General features: G+C 65.5%; 1 protein-coding gene across 2 annotated transcripts; it reads left to right on the top strand.

Moving 5' to 3' along the window:
* The first annotated feature begins 697 nt into the window (after positions 1 to 697).
* GRK1 (G protein-coupled receptor kinase 1) lies at positions 698 to 14,268 on the top strand. Of its 2 annotated transcripts, none has more exons than XM_066985167.1 (9): positions 698 to 946; positions 4,518 to 5,021; positions 7,023 to 7,306; positions 8,148 to 8,275; positions 8,634 to 8,791; positions 9,390 to 9,473; positions 10,134 to 10,258; positions 11,341 to 11,542; positions 12,991 to 14,268. In XM_066985167.1, exons 2-9 carry the CDS (start codon positions 4,520 to 4,522, stop codon positions 13,365 to 13,367), a joined length of 1,860 nt encoding a protein of 619 aa, XP_066841268.1. In that variant the 5' UTR covers positions 698 to 946; positions 4,518 to 4,519; the 3' UTR covers positions 13,368 to 14,268. The 2 variants fall into 2 exon arrangements, with proteins under 2 accessions (XP_066841268.1, XP_066841269.1); XM_066985168.1 differs by having other exon boundaries at positions 11,341 to 11,538.
* Positions 14,269 to 14,699: the final 431 nt, after the last annotated feature.

Here is a 14,699-nt window from a genome sequence, read left to right on the forward strand (position 1 = left end):
TAGGGAGGGCTGGGGGGGTCTTAAAGGGGCCGCGCGGGGAGAGGGGCGCGGGGAGAACGCTGGGGGATACTGGGAGCACTGGGGGGGGGTCATTGGGAGCCTCGGGGGATGTGGGAGCACTGGGGGTCCTAACTGGGAGCACTGGGGGACTACTGGGGGCATTGAGCAGGTTATTGGGGGCACTGGGGGTCCTAACTGGGAGCACTGGGGGACTACTGGGGGCATTGAGCAGGTTACTGGGGCACTGGGGTGCTCCTGGGGGCACTGGGGGGCTACTGGGAGCACTGGAGGGGCTACTGGGTGCACTGAGGAGGTTACTGGTGGCACTGGGGAGTTACTGGGAGCACTGGGGGGCTACTGGGGGCACTGAGCAGGTTACTGGGAGCACTGGGGGCTACTGGGGACACAGAGAGGGGACGCTGGGGAGGGGTCCTGGGAGCTCTGGGGGCTTACTGGGTGAGCACTGGGAGCACTGGGGGGCTACTGGGGGCTACTGGGGGCACGGAGAGAGGGCAATGGGGAGGACTCCTTGGAACTCTGGGGGCTTACTGGGAGTGAACTGGGAGCACTGGAGGAGGGGCCCTGGCTGCCCTTGGGGGCTGCTGAGCGGGGGGGGGGGAGGGCGGGGCTACAGAGGGGGCGGGAGGTGACGGGAGGGGGGGCACAACCCCCCCCAACCCCCCCCCAAAAAGAGGGGGGGGGACACCCGCCCCCCCCCCGGTCGTGCCGTGCCGAGCAGCTCCGGGCTCCCCGGTAACGGCGCGTCCCCGCCGGGTCCCCTGGGGACAGCGGGGCGGGGGGGGGGGGGCTCCGTGTGCCCCCCCCCCGGTGTCCCGGAACCCTCGGAGGGGACGGGGGGGGGGCCCGGCCGCCCCCGCAGATCCCCGTTAATCCCCGGGCGGAGCCAAGCCCGGCGGAGCCACCGCGGGCACCGGGAGCTGCGCGGGTGAGAGGGGCCGGGGGGCTCGGGGGGGGGGGGGCACCGGGGGGGGGGCACCGGTCAGTGGGGGGGGGAGGGTCCCGGGGGGGCTGGGTCCCCTGGGGGTGGGAGGTCCCGGGGGTGGGGGGTCCCTGGGGGGTGTGCCTGGGGACGGGGGGCCTGGGGGGGGTCCTTGGGGGGGGGGGTCGGGGGAGCTGGGTCCTCTTGGAGGGGGGGGTCACCTGGGGGTGGGGGGGGGGTGATTAGGGGGGGCTCTGGGTCCCTTCGGGGGGACACCTGGGGGGGGTCCTGGGGACATTGGGGAGGGGCTGGGACCCCTGGGGGTGTGGGGGCACCTCGGGGGGGTGTCTGGGTCCCCTTGGGGGGGGGGCCCTGGGGGTCTTGGGGGGGCGGGGTGGGCTGGGACCTCTAGGGAGGGGGGTCATGGGGGAGGAGGGGGCACCTGGGAGGGCTGGGGGGGGGGCGTAGTGGGGGTGCTGGGACCCCTGGGGGTGGGGGGGGCCCCGAGGGGTTGGGGGGCAGCTGGGGGGGGGTCCTGGGGGCACCGGGGGGGGGGCTGAGCCCCCTGGGGACCCCCCCAGGGTGGGGGGGCCTTGGGCACTTGGGGGGGGGTCTGGGACCCCTGGGTGCTTTCGGGGGGGGGGTGCTTTGGGACACCTTGGGGCCCTTTGGGGGGGCACCTGGGTCTTTTTGGGGGGGCTCTGGGTCCTTTTGGGGGGGGTTCCCCCCCCCCGGGGGTCCTGGGGGGGGGGGCCCTGGTCCTGCCCCCCCCCCCTCCTTCCCAGCACCCTTTGGGGGTCTGGGGGGGGGGTTCGGGTTCCCAGCATCCTTTGGGCCATGGGGGGGGGTCGAAGGGGGGGGCACCATTCCCAGCATGCCCTGCGGCCCAGGGGCACTGTGGGATTGGGGGGGGGGTCCCCGGGGGGGGGGTGGAAGCGGCTTAGGGCTGAGCGGCTTTGGCGCTAATTATAGCGCGCCGGCCCTTTAAGGTCTCAGACCCCGGCCTGGGGGCGGGGCTAATCCCGGGCAGGGGGGCGGAGCTAATCCCGGGGGTGAGGTTAATCCGGGGGGCGGGGCTGTTGCAAGGGCGGGGGTAATCTGGGGAGCAAGGGTGATACGGGTGGGCGGGGGCTAATCCTGAAGGTGAGGTTAATCCAGGGGGCGGGGCTAATCTGAGGGTGGGGCTAGTGGGGGCAGGGTTAATCTGGGGGGCGGGGCTAATCCCGGGGAGAGGTTAAATTTGGGGGTGGGGCTTATATGAGGGCAGGGCTAATCCAGGGGGTGGGGCTAATCCAGGGGGTGGTGCTAATCCAAGTGTGGGGCTAATCTGGGGGGGGGGGGTTAATATGGGGAAGTGGGGCTAATCCAGGGGTGATGGTATCCCGGGGGCGGTGCTAATCCGAGGGCGGGGCTTATTCAGGGGCAGGGCTGATCTGAAGGGGCAGGGCTAATCCAGGGTGAGGTTAATCCAAGGGACGGAGCTTTTCCGAGGGCGGGGCTAATCTGGGGAGAAAAGTTGATATGAGTGGTTGGAGCTAACCAGGGGTGGGGTCAACCCAGGGGGCAGGGCTAATCTGGGGGTGGGGCTAATCCAGGGGCGAGGTTAAGATTTGAGGTGGGGCTAATATGAGGGTGGGGCTAATCCAGGGGGTGGGGCTAATCCAGGGGTAAGGTTACCCCAGGGGGCAGTGCTAATCCATGGGCGGGGCTAATCCGGGGGGGGGATAATATGGGGGAATGGGGCTAATCCAGGGGTGATGGTATCCCAGGAGGCGGTGCTAATCCGAGGGCGGGGCTTATGCAGGGGCAAGGCTGATCTGAAGGGGCGGGGCTAATCCAGGGTGAGGTTAATCCAGGGGAATGGGCTATTCCGAGGGCGGGCCTAATCTGGGGAGCAAAATTGGTATGGGTGGTTGGGGCTAATCAGGGGTGGTGTCAACTCAGGGGGCGGGGCTAATCCCAGGGCAGGACTAATGCGGGGACAGGGCTAATCTGGGGGACAGGGCTAATCTGGGGGGCGGGGCTAATCTGGAGGCATGGTTAAGATTGGGGGTGGGGGTACTATGAGGGAGGGGCTAATACACCGGTGGGGCTAATACAGGGGGTGGGGCTAATCTGAGTGTGGGACTACTGTGGGGACAGGGTTAATCCGGGGAGCAGAGCAGGGGGTGAGGATAACTCAGGGGGCGGGGCTAACCCGAAGGGGAGGCTAACCTGGGGTTGCTAATCCAGGGGGTGGGACTAATCTGGGGGTGAGTTTGACCTAGGGGGTGGGGCTAATCCGGGTCTGAGGTTGACCCGGGGGTGGGATGAATCCAAGGGCAGGGCTAATGCAGGGGCAGGGCTAATCTGAGGGGGTGAGGCTAATCCAGGGGCGAGGTTAAACTTGGGGGTGGGGTTTATATATGCGCGGGGCTAATACACAGGTGGAGCTAATCCAGGGGGAGGGGCTAATCTATGGGTGAGGTTAACCCAGGGGGCGGAGATGATCTAGGGGCGGCGCTAATATGGGGAGGAGCTAATCTGGGGAGGTGGAGCTAATCTGGGGGAGAAGTTAACCCAGGGAGTGGGGCTAATCTGCGGGTGAGGCTAATCTGGGGTTGCTAGTCTGGGGAGCAGGGCTAATTTTGGGGTGAGATTGACCTATGGGGTGGGGCTAATCTGGGTACGAGGTTAACCCAGGGGTTGGGGCTAATACCTAATCCGAGGGTGGGGCTAATACAGGGACAGGGCTAATCTGAGGGGGTGGGGCTAATCTGGGGGCAAGGTTGAACCTGGGGGTGAGGTTTATATAAGGGCAGGGCTAATACGCAGGTGGGGAGGGGCTAATCCATGGGTGAGGTTAATCCAGGGGACGGTGCTAATCCGAGGGTGGGGTTAATATGGCGGTGGGGATAATCTGAGGGTGGGGATAATCTGGGGAAGTGAGGCTAATCTGGGGGTGAGGTTAACCCAAGAGGTGGGGCTAATCTGATGGTGAGGCTAATCTGGGGTTGCTAATCCGTGGGGTGAGGCTAATCTGGGGGTGAGTTTGACCTAGGGGGTGGGGCTAATCAGGGTCAGAGGTTAACCCAGTGGGTGGGACTAATCTAAGGGTGGGGCTAATGCAGGGCAAAGCTAATCTGAGGGGGTGGGGCTAATTTGGGGGCAAGGTTTAACCTGGGGGTGGGGCTAATATGAGGGTGGGGCTAATACACAGGTGAGGCTAATCCAGGGGGAGGGGCTAATCCATGGGTGAGGTTAACACAGGGCGTGGGGCTAATCCAAGGGCAGAGATAATCTGGGGTGGGATAATCTGGGGCAGGGCTAATCCAGGGTGGCGGGGCTAATCTGGGAGTGAGGTTAACCCAGGGAGCAGGGCTAATCTGAGGGCGAGGCTAATCTGGGGTTGTTAATCCAGGGGGTGGGGCTAATCTGGGGGTGGGTTTGACCCAGAGGGAGGGGCTAATCCGGGGGTGGGGCTAATCCGGGCACGGGGCTAAACCGGGGTGGGGCTAATCCGGGGGCGGGGTTAACCCAGGGGTGGGGTTAATCCTGGCATCGCGCCCGGCCTCAGCCCCTTCCCCTCCTCCCGCAGCCATGGACATCGGCGGCTTGGAGACGGTGGTGGCCAACTCAGCCTACGTGTCGGCCCGCGGCGGCGCCGGCGCTTCGGGGGCCTCGAGCCGGGACCGGCGGCATCGCGCCCGCCTCCGCCTGCCCCACATCTCCCAGTGCGAGGCCCTGCGCGCCCGCCTGGCTGGCGGTGCCCCCGGTAACGGCGGAGGGGGCGCCCCGCAACATGGCGGCGCCCAAGGTGCCTCCGGGCAAGATGGCGGCGCCCAGGAGGGGGCGGAGGAGATGTCCTTCCGGTGGCAGTGCCTGGAGCAGCCAATCGGGAAGCGGCTCTTCCGGCAGTTCCTGGAGGCCACGCCGGGATTGGCCGCGGCCGGGGCGCTGTGGGCGGAGCTCGAGGCCTTCGAGTGCTGCGAGGAGGCGGAGCGCGGTGGGGCGGCCATGGCCCTGCGGGGGCGGTTCTTCACCCCGGGAGGGGCCGAGCACTGTGGCTTCCTCAGCGCCGCCGCCACGGCGCCGCCTGCAGGTGAGTGGGGCGGCCATGACACCTCCGGGGGCGGCCATGATACTGCCAACGGCGGCCATGATACCTCCAGGTCGGCCATGACACCTCCAAGGTGGCCATGATACTTCCAATGGCAGCCATGATACCTCCAGGGGCGGCCATGATACCTCCTGGGGCAGCCATGATACCGCCAATGGCAGCCATGATACCTCCAAGGGCAGCCATGACACCTCCAATGGCAGCCATGATACCTCCAAGGGCGGCCATGATACCTCCAATGGCAGCCATGATACCTCCAGGTCGGCCATGATACCTCCAATGGCGGCCATGATACCTCCAGGGCAGCCATGACACCTCTGGGGGCGGCCATGATATCTCCAAGGGTGGCCATGATATCTCCTGGGGCAGCCATGATACCTCCAATGGCAGCCATGATACCTCCAATGGCAGCCATGATACCTCCAATGGCAGCCATGATACCTCCAAGGGCAGCCACGACACCTCCAATGGCAGCCATGATACCTCCAATGGCGGCCATGATACCTCCAATGGCAGCCATGATACCTCCAGGGGCGGCCATGATACCTCCTGGGGCAGCCATGATACCGCCAATGGCAGCCATGATACCTCCAAGGGCAGCCATGACACCTCCAATGGCAGCCATGATACCTCCAAGGGCGGCCATGATACCTCCAAGGGCAGCCACGACACCTCCAATGGCAGCCATGATACCTCCAATGGCGGCCATGATACCTCCAATGGCAGCCATGATACCTCCTGGGGCAGCCATGATACCTCCAGGTCGGCCATGACACCTCCAAGGTGGCCATGATACCTCCAATGGCAGCCATGATACCTCCAGGGGCGGCCATGATACCTCCTGGGGCAGCCATGATACCTCCAATGGCAGCCATGATACCTCCAAGGGCAGCCATGACACCTCCAATGGCAGCCATGATACCTCCAAGGGTGGCCATGATACCTCCAATGGCAGCCATGATACCTCCAGGTCGGCCATGATACCTCCAATGGCGGCCATGATACCTCCAATGGCGGCCATGATACCTCCAATGGCGGCCATGATACCTCCAGGGCAGCCATGACACCTCTGGGGGCGGCCATGATATCTCCAAGGGTGGCCATGATATCTCCTGGGGCAGCCATGATACCTCCAATGGCAGCCATGATACCTCCAATGGCAGCCATGATACCTCCAAGGGCAGCCACGACACCTCCAATGGCAGCCATGATACCTCCAATGGCGGCCATGATACCTCCAATGGCAGCCATGATACCTCCTGGGGCAGCCATGATACCTCCAGGTCGGCCATGACACCTCCAAGGTGGCCATGATACCTCCAATGGCGGCCATGATACCTCCAATGGCGGCCATGATACCGCCAATGGTGGCCATAATACCTCCGATGGTGGCCATGATACCACCAGGGCGGCCATGATACCTCCAATGGCAGCCACGATACCTCCAATGGCGGCCATGATACCTCCAATGCTGGCCATGATACCTCCAATGCTGGCCATGACACTTCCTGGAGCAGCCATGATACTTCCAATGGCAGCCAAGATACGGCCAGGGGTGGCCATGACACCTCCCAGTGCGGCCATGATACGTCCTGGGATGGCCATGAAGATGGCAACCATGATAACCCCAGTGGTAGCCATGACACCCCGGTTGAAGCCATGAAGATGGTGACCATGACACCAGTTGTGGCCATGACACCGCCAGTTGCAACCATGATGTTGAGGGCAGCCATGACACCATTGGCAGCCATCACACCACCAGTAATCATGACGCCAATGGCACCCCCAGTGGTAGCAATGACCTTGGTGGCAGCCATGACACCAACGGCAGCCATGACACCCCCAGTAATGGCCATGGCACCCCCAATGGCAGCCATGACCTTGATGGCAGCCATGACACCCACGGCTGCCATGACACCCACGGCTGCCACGACACCCCCACACCCCTCATGCTGTCCCCACCTCTCTCCCTGCTCCTCCCAGGCCCCAGCACCCTGGAGGACTTTGGGCTGGCGCAGAAGGAGCTGCTGGCGCACCTGGAGGCGACGGCGTGGGCGCCGTACCGCGCCTCGCCCTACTTCGGGCGCTTCACCCAGTTCAAGTGGCTGGAGGGGCAGCCGGTGGGCGCCGAGGCCTTCGCTGACTTCCGCGTGCTGGGCAAGGGCGGCTTCGGCGAGGTCTGCGCCTGCCAGCGCCGCGCCACCGGCAAGATGTACGCCAACAAGCGCCTCAACAAGAAGCGGCTCAAGAAGCGCCATGGCTACGAGGTGGCCGTCCCCGTCCCTGCCATCATCGTTCGGGTCCCTCGTCTGCCTGTTTGTCCCCTGTCCATCCCTCTGTCCCCCTGTCCATCCTTCTGTCCCATCATCTGTCTTCCTGTCCCCTTCCCTGTCCCCCTGCCCCCTTGTCCGTCCCTCTGTCCCCCTGTCCATTCCTCTGTCCTCCTGTCCATCCCTCTAGCCCATCGTCTGTCCCTCTGTCCCCTCACCTGCCCATCTGTCCCCTTGTCCATCCCTCTGGCCCCTCGTCCAGCCTTTCAACCCCTTCCCTGTCCCCCTGTCCCCTCGTTCATTCCTGCGTCCCCTCTGTCCCCTCATCTGTCCCCTTGTCCATCCTTCTGTCCCCCTGTCCATCCCCCTGTCCCCTTGTCCATCCCTCTGTCTGCTCATCTGTCTCCCTGTCCCCCTCCATGTCCCCCTGTCCCCTTGTCCATCCCTCTGTCCCCCTGTCCATCCCTCTGGCCCCTTGTCCATCCTTCTGTCCCCTCACCTGGCCCCCCATCCCCCTCCCTGTCCCCCTGTCCCCTCGTCCATCCCTCTGTCCCCTCCTCCTCCCTCTTTTTCCCCCCTTTTCTTCCTCCATTTTCCTTCTCATCGTCTTCTATGTTTTCCTCATGATCTCTGTGTGTGCTTGGCATGTGCTTGGCGTGCACGCCCGAAGATGCTTTGGGCCATCCAAGGTTGGGGAGGGACCCAGTGGGAACACACATGTGCTTGGCGTGTGCTTGACATGTACTCGCTCCGTGCCACCCCATGTGCTTGGCGTGTCCTCGGCCTGCACCGGGCCGGCACCAGCTGCGTGTCCTTGTCATGTGCTTGGCGTGTGCAGGCGGCGCTGGTGGAGAAGCGCATCCTGGCGCGGGTGCACAGCCGCTTCATCGTCTCGCTGGCCTGCGCCTTCCAGACCAAGACCGACCTCTGCCTCGTCATGACGCTCATGAACGGCGGTGACCTGCGGTAAGCGTGTGCTTGGCGTGTGCTTGGCGTGTGCTTGGCGTGTGCCTGGCGTGTTATTTGGCCGTAGCATGTACGTGGCGTGCACATCATGTTTGCAATGGGATGTCCCAGCTCCTGGGGCACCTCCGCATGTTCTTAGCGTGTGCACATCCACGGCGTGTCCTTAGCATGTGCGTGTCATGTTTTTGGTGTGGTCTTTAGCATGTGCAGGTGCCACACATGTGCAGCGTGGCCCTGGCCGACCCCAGCATCCCTGAGCTGTGTCCCCAGCGTGTCCCCGAGCCGCGGCGTGTCCCCGGGTGCTGGCACGTCCCTGGCGTGTCCTTAGCATGTGCGTGGCGTGTCCTTGGCGTGCCAGGTACCACGTGTACAATGTGGACGAGGACAACCCCGGGTTCCCCGAGCCGCGGGCCGTGTTTTACACCGCCCAGATCCTGCTGGGGCTGGAGCACCTGCACCAGCACCGCATCGTCTACCGCGACCTCAAGCCCGAGAACGTCCTCCTCGATGACGCCGGTGACGTGGGGACAAGGGGGGGGACATCGGGGATGTCGGGGACATGGGGAACACTGGGGACATTGGGGACACTGGGGATGTGGGGACAGGGCGTGACGTCGGGGACGTGGGGACGGGGGGGGACATCTGGGATGTGGGGACACTGGGGACATGGGGACATCTGGGACATGGGGACATTGGAGATGTTGGGGATGCGGCGTGGGGCACACGGGGCCATTGGGGACACGGGGGTATTGGGGGGACGTGGGGGACATGGGGACATTGGGGAATATGGGGACACTGGAGGGATGTGGGGGACATGGGAACATTGGGGGGATGGGGGGGACATGAGGGCAAGGTGGGGGACATTGGGGACATTGGTAGGATGTGGGGGATATGGGGACACTGGGAAGACGTGGGGGGCATTGGGGACACTGGGGGGACATGGGGGACATGGGGACATTGGGGACATTGTGCGGGATATGGGGTATCCAGGGAACATCCAGGACTTGTGGGGACACCAAGGGGCTGGGGGGACACTGGGGGGGGGCACTGGGGAGCGTTACTGGGAGGCGCTGGGAGGGTCGCTGGTGGTTACTGGTGGTGCTGGTCGGGGCAGGCCACGTCCGTCTGTCCGACATGGGGCTGGCCGTGGAGCTCCGCGAGGGGCAGAGCAAGACCCGCGGCTATGCCGGGACCCCAGGTAGGGGCGGGGACATGGGGGGGGCACGGGGACAAGGGGGGGACATGGGGGGGATATGGGGGGGGCACAGGGACATGGGGGGCAGGGGGACATGGGGGGGCAGGGGGGCATTGAGGACACAGGGGGCATGGGCAGGACATGGGGGGACATGGGGAGATGGGGGGTTACGGGGGGACATGAGGGGACATGGGGACATGGGGGACACATGGGGACATAGGGGGGACACTGAGGAAATGGGGAACATGGGCAGGACACAGGGACACGGGGGGACACAGGGACATGGGGATCTATGGGGACATGGGGGGACACAGGGAGATGGTGGGGACATGGGGGGACACAGAGACATGGGGGACACATGGGGACGTGGGGAGATGGGGGACATGGGGGTTTGGGAACATGGGGGACATGGGGGGGACATGGGGAGATGGGGGGACATCAAGGGGACATTGGGGGACATGGGGTCACACAGGGACAGGTGGGGACATGGGGGGGACACCGAGGACATGGGGACGCAGGGGGGACACTGCGGGGCCATGGCCCCCAGCGACAGAACCAGACCCGGGACAGGGGACACAGGGACACGGGGCGTCCCCCTGCGTCCCCCCGCGTCCCCCCCCCCCGTCACCGGGGTGTCCCCTGGTGTCCCCCCCCTGTCCCCAGGGTTCATGGCGCCCGAGGTGCTGCGGGACGAGGAGTACGACTGGGCCGTCGACTACTTCACGCTGGGGGTGACGCTCTTCGAGATGGTGGAGGCCAGGGGGCCCTTCCGGCGCCGCGGGGAGAAGGTGGGCACTGGGGGGACTGGGAGGACTGGGAGGGACTGGGAGGGGGACTGGGAGGAGGACTGGGAGGGACTGGGGGCCCTTCCGGCGCCGCGGGGAGAAGGTAGGGGTGTACTGGGGGGACTGGGGGGGACTGGGAGGCCAGGGGGCCCTTCTGGCGCCATGGGAAGAAGGTGGGGGGGTACTGGGGGGGACTGGGAGGGACTGGGAGGGACTGGGTGGGGTACTGGGAGTCCAAGGGACCTTTGCAGCTCCACGGGGAGAAGGTGGGGGGGTACTGGGGGGACTGGGGGGACTGGGAGGGACTGGAAGGTACTGGGGGCCCAAGTGTCGTCCCCATGTCCCCAGGTGTCACCCCCTGTCCCCGTGTGTCATCCCCATGTCCCCAACGGCATCCCCATGTCCCCAACATCATCCCCATGTCCCCAAGTGTCACCCCATGTCCCCAGGTGTCACCCCGTGTCCCCGTGCGTTATCCCCATGTCCTCAAGCGACAGGCTCATGTCCCCAAGCGTCATCCCAATGTCCTTGTGCATCATCCCCATGTCCCCAAGCATCCCCCCATGTCCCCAGGTGCCATCCCCATGTCTCCAGATGTCACCCCGTGTCCCCATACATTATCCCAGCGTCCCCAAGAGTCATCCCCATCTCAACAAGCGTCATCGCCATATCCCCAGGTGTCATCCCCATGTCCCCAGGTGCCATCCCCATGTCCCCAAGCATCCCCCCATGTCCCCAATGTCATCCCCATGTCCCCAGGTGCCATCCCCATGTCCCCAAGCATCCCCCCATGTCCCCAGGTGTCATCCCCATGTCCCCAGGCATCATCCCCATGTCCCCAAGTGTCACCCCGTGTCCCCATGCGTCATCCCCATGTCTCCAGATGTCATCCCCATGTCCCCAACGTCACTCCCATATCCCTAAGGCATCATCGCCATGTCCCCAACGTCATCGCCACGTCCCCAACATCATCCCAATGTCCCCAGGCGTTATCCCCATGCCCCCACTCACCACCCCGTGTCCCCACGCTCCGCCTCCTGTCCCCCCGTCCCCACGGTCACCCCCCGGCGCCGCTGTCCCCGCAGGTGGAGAACCAGGAGGTGACGCGGCGCACGCTGCACGACCCCGTCACCTTCTCGGAGCGCTTCAGCGCGGCGGCGCGGGCGGCCTGCGAGGGGCTCCTGGCCAAGGACCCCGGCGCCCGCCTGGGCTTCCAGGCCGGGAGCTGCGCCCAGCTCAAGGCGCACCCCCTCTTCGCCGCCGTCAGCTGGGGGCGCCTCGAGGCAGGTAACCCCCCACCCAGGGGTGCTCCGGGGGGGGGGGCTGGGGGCGGTGGGTGCTGCAGGAGGGGTCGGTTTGGGTGGCGGGTGCTCCAGAATAAGTCTTGATGGGTGCTCCAGGAGGGGTTCATCTGGGGGTTGGGTGCTCCAGAATGGGTCCCCGTGGGCGTTGGGTGCTCCAGAAGGGGTCAGTTTGGGTGGGGGGGTGCTCCAGAATGGGTTCATCTGGGGGTTGGGTGCTCCAGAAGGGGTCCCTGTGGGCGTTGGGTGCTCCAGGAAGGGTTGGTTTGGGTGGTGGGTGCTCCAGAATGGGTCCATCTGGATGTCGGGTGCTCCAGAGGGGGTTGTTTTGGGTGCTGGGTGCTCCAGAATCAGTTACCGTGGGTGCTGGGTGCTCCACAAGGGCTCTGGGAGACACTGGGTGCTACAGGAGGGGTTGGTTTGGGTGCTGGGTGCTCCAGAATAAGTCTTCATGGGTGCTCCAGGAGGGGTTCATCTGGGGCTGGGTGCTCCAGAAGGGGTCCCAGTGGGTGCTGGGTGCTCCAGGAGGGGTCTGTGGGGGTCGTGGGTGCTCCAGAATGGGGTTGTGTGGGCACTGGGTGCTCCGGAACAGGTCCCAGTGGGTGCTGGGTGCCCCAAAATGGGGTTTCCAGTGGGTGTTGGGTGCTGGGGGGTTACTGGGGGCATCATGGGGGGACTAGGGAGGTACTGGGGGTACTGGGGGGTACTGGGGGGCACCTGGGGATACTGGGGGGGGCTACTGGGGGTATCACAGGAGGACTGGGGGGCTACTGGGAGTACTGGGGGTACCTGGGGATACTGGGGGGGGTATTGGGGGTATTACAGGAGGACTTGGGGGCTACTGGGAGTACTGGGAGTACCTGGGAATACTGGGGGTGTACTGGGGGTACCAGGGGAATACTGGGAGGGTACTGGGGGGGCCTTGGGGATATCTAGGATTATGGGGGGGGGGTACCTGGGGATACTGGGTACTGGGAGAGGTACCTGGAAATACTGGGGGGTACCTGGGGATACTGGGGGGTACTGGGGGGGTACTTGGTGATACTGGGGGGTACCTGAGGATACTGGGGAGTACTGGGGGGTACTGGGAGGAGTGCCTGGAAATACTGGGGGGTACCTGGGGATACTGGGGGGTACTGGGGGGGTTACCTGGGAATAGCGGGGGGTATCTGGGGATACTGGGGGGTACTGGGGGGGTTACCTGGGAATACCGGGGGGTACCTGGGGATACTGGGGGGTACCGGGGGGGTTACCTGGGAATACCGGGGGGTACCTGGGGATACTGGGGGGTACTGGGCGTACCAGGAGAGGGGTAGTGGGGGCCATCGGGGGGTACCTGGGATGCTCGGGGGGTGCCGGCAGAGCCCCCCCAGCACAGGCTGGGGGCGTCCCCTCTTTCCCTCTCCCCCCCTTCCCCCCCCCCCGCCTTTGCAGGCCTGGTGCCCCCCCCCCTTCGTGCCGGACCCCCGCCGGGTGTACGCCAAGGACCTGGGGGACGTGGGGGCCTTCTCGTCGGTGCGGGGCGTGGAGCTGGACGGGGGGGACGCGGCGCTGTGCGACGCCTTCGCCTCGGGGACCGTCCCCGTGCCCTGGCAGGAGGAGCTGATCGAGACCGGCCTCTTCCAGGAGCTCAACGTCTGGGGGGGCCCCGGGCAGCTGCCCCCCGACCTGGACCCCAACGCGGCCCTGGGGGGGGCGGGGGCGCGCTCGGCCACCTGCGGGCTGCTGTGATAGGTTGGGGGGGGGGGGGCACCCCCAAATTGGGGGCTGGGGGAGGGCGTCAGGGCCTCATCCGGCCGTGGGAAGGCTAATGTGGGGGGACCCTAAAAGTTGCCCCCCCCCTTGAGAAGCCCTAAAAGTGTGGGGGGGTGTTGGGGGCAGAAGTGGCAGCCTGAAAGGGGGGGAGTCTTTGGGAATCGCAAATGTTGGGGACCCCCCTCAGGGAACCCTAATTTGGGGGGGACCCTAAAAGTTGCCCCCCCCGGAGAACCCCTAAAAGTGTGGGGGGGTGTTGGGGGTCAGAAATGGCAGCCCAAAAGGGGGTGGGGGGTCTTTGGGAATCGCAAATATTGGGGGACCCCCCCCCAGGGAACCCTAATTTGGGGGGACCCTAAAAGCTGGGGGCCCCTCCTGCACCCCCTTGAGAACCCCCAAAAACGGGGGGGGGGGGGGTTGGGGGGGGTCAGAAATGGGGGGACACCCGTTTGGGCAGCCCAAAAGTGCCGCGCACCCCCCCCCCCCCGGGAACCCCAAACGTGGGGAGCTTTGAGAACCCCAAAACTGGGGTCCCCCCCCCTTAGGCCCCCAAATCGCAGCCCCCCCCCCCAACCAGGCCAGCTTGCACCAAAGGACACCCCAAAATGGAGGGGGGGGGGGGGCAACCCAAAAACCCCCCAAAATTCCCCCCAAAAAAAACAATGGGGGGGCTCCCTGTGTCAAGGGGGGGGGGTCACCCCAAAACCCGAGCTCTGGGGCAGCCCCCCCCCAAATGGGGACCCCCCCCCCCGAATGTCGCCCCCCCCGCCCGACCCCCTGCAGATCTCGGGGACCCCCCCCCCAGCTCTGTGCCACCCCCGGGGGGGGGATCTCCCGTTTTTGCCCCCCCCCCCTTTACCTCGGGGGGCTTCATGTGGCCCCCCCCCGACTCAGGGAAACGTTTGGGGGGGCCCCAAGGTGCCCCCCCCGCGCACAATAAAGGTGGTGGTTGCTGCAGCGTCTGAGGGGCAGTGTCGGGGTGTCCCCCCCCCGTGTCCCCAATGTCCCACCCCCCCCAAAATCCCCCCCAACCTCACGGTGCCCCCCCCGTGTCCCCTATGTCCGCCGCGTGTCCCCCCCCCGTGTCCCGACCTCCCCATGTCCCCGATGTCCTCAGTGTCCCCCCCCGTCCCCGACGTCCCCCCATGTCCCACAATGTCCCCCTGACCCCCCCCCATGTCCCCAAATGTCCCCCAACGTCCCCATGACCCCCCCCATGACCTCCCCTTGTCCCTCGATGTCCCCATGTCCTCAGTGTCCCCCCGTGTCCCCATGACCACGTCCCCAAATGTCCCCATGTCCCCAACATCCCCCAAATACCCCCTTGTCCCCCGATGTCCCCCGTGTCCCCAATGTCCTCGGAGTCCCCCCCGTCCCCCAATGCCCCC

This window comes from Anser cygnoides, chromosome 31 (genome assembly GCF_040182565.1).
Source record: "Anser cygnoides isolate HZ-2024a breed goose chromosome 31, Taihu_goose_T2T_genome, whole genome shotgun sequence".
NCBI lineage: Eukaryota > Metazoa > Chordata > Aves > Anseriformes > Anatidae > Anser > Anser cygnoides.

Bases quoted from the DNA above. Each gene is read 5' to 3' on its own strand.
- GRK1 (XM_066985167.1), top strand. From the start codon at position 4,520: ATGGACATCGGCGGCTTGGAGACGGTGGTGGCCAACTCAGCCTACGTG. The intron at 10,259-11,340 runs GTGGGCACTGGG...CTGTCCCCGCAG, and splicing joins TCCGGCGCCGCGGGGAGAAG to GTGGAGAACCAGGAGGTGAC. The intron at 11,543-12,990 runs GTAACCCCCCAC...CCGCCTTTGCAG, and splicing joins CTGGGGGCGCCTCGAGGCAG to GCCTGGTGCCCCCCCCCCTT.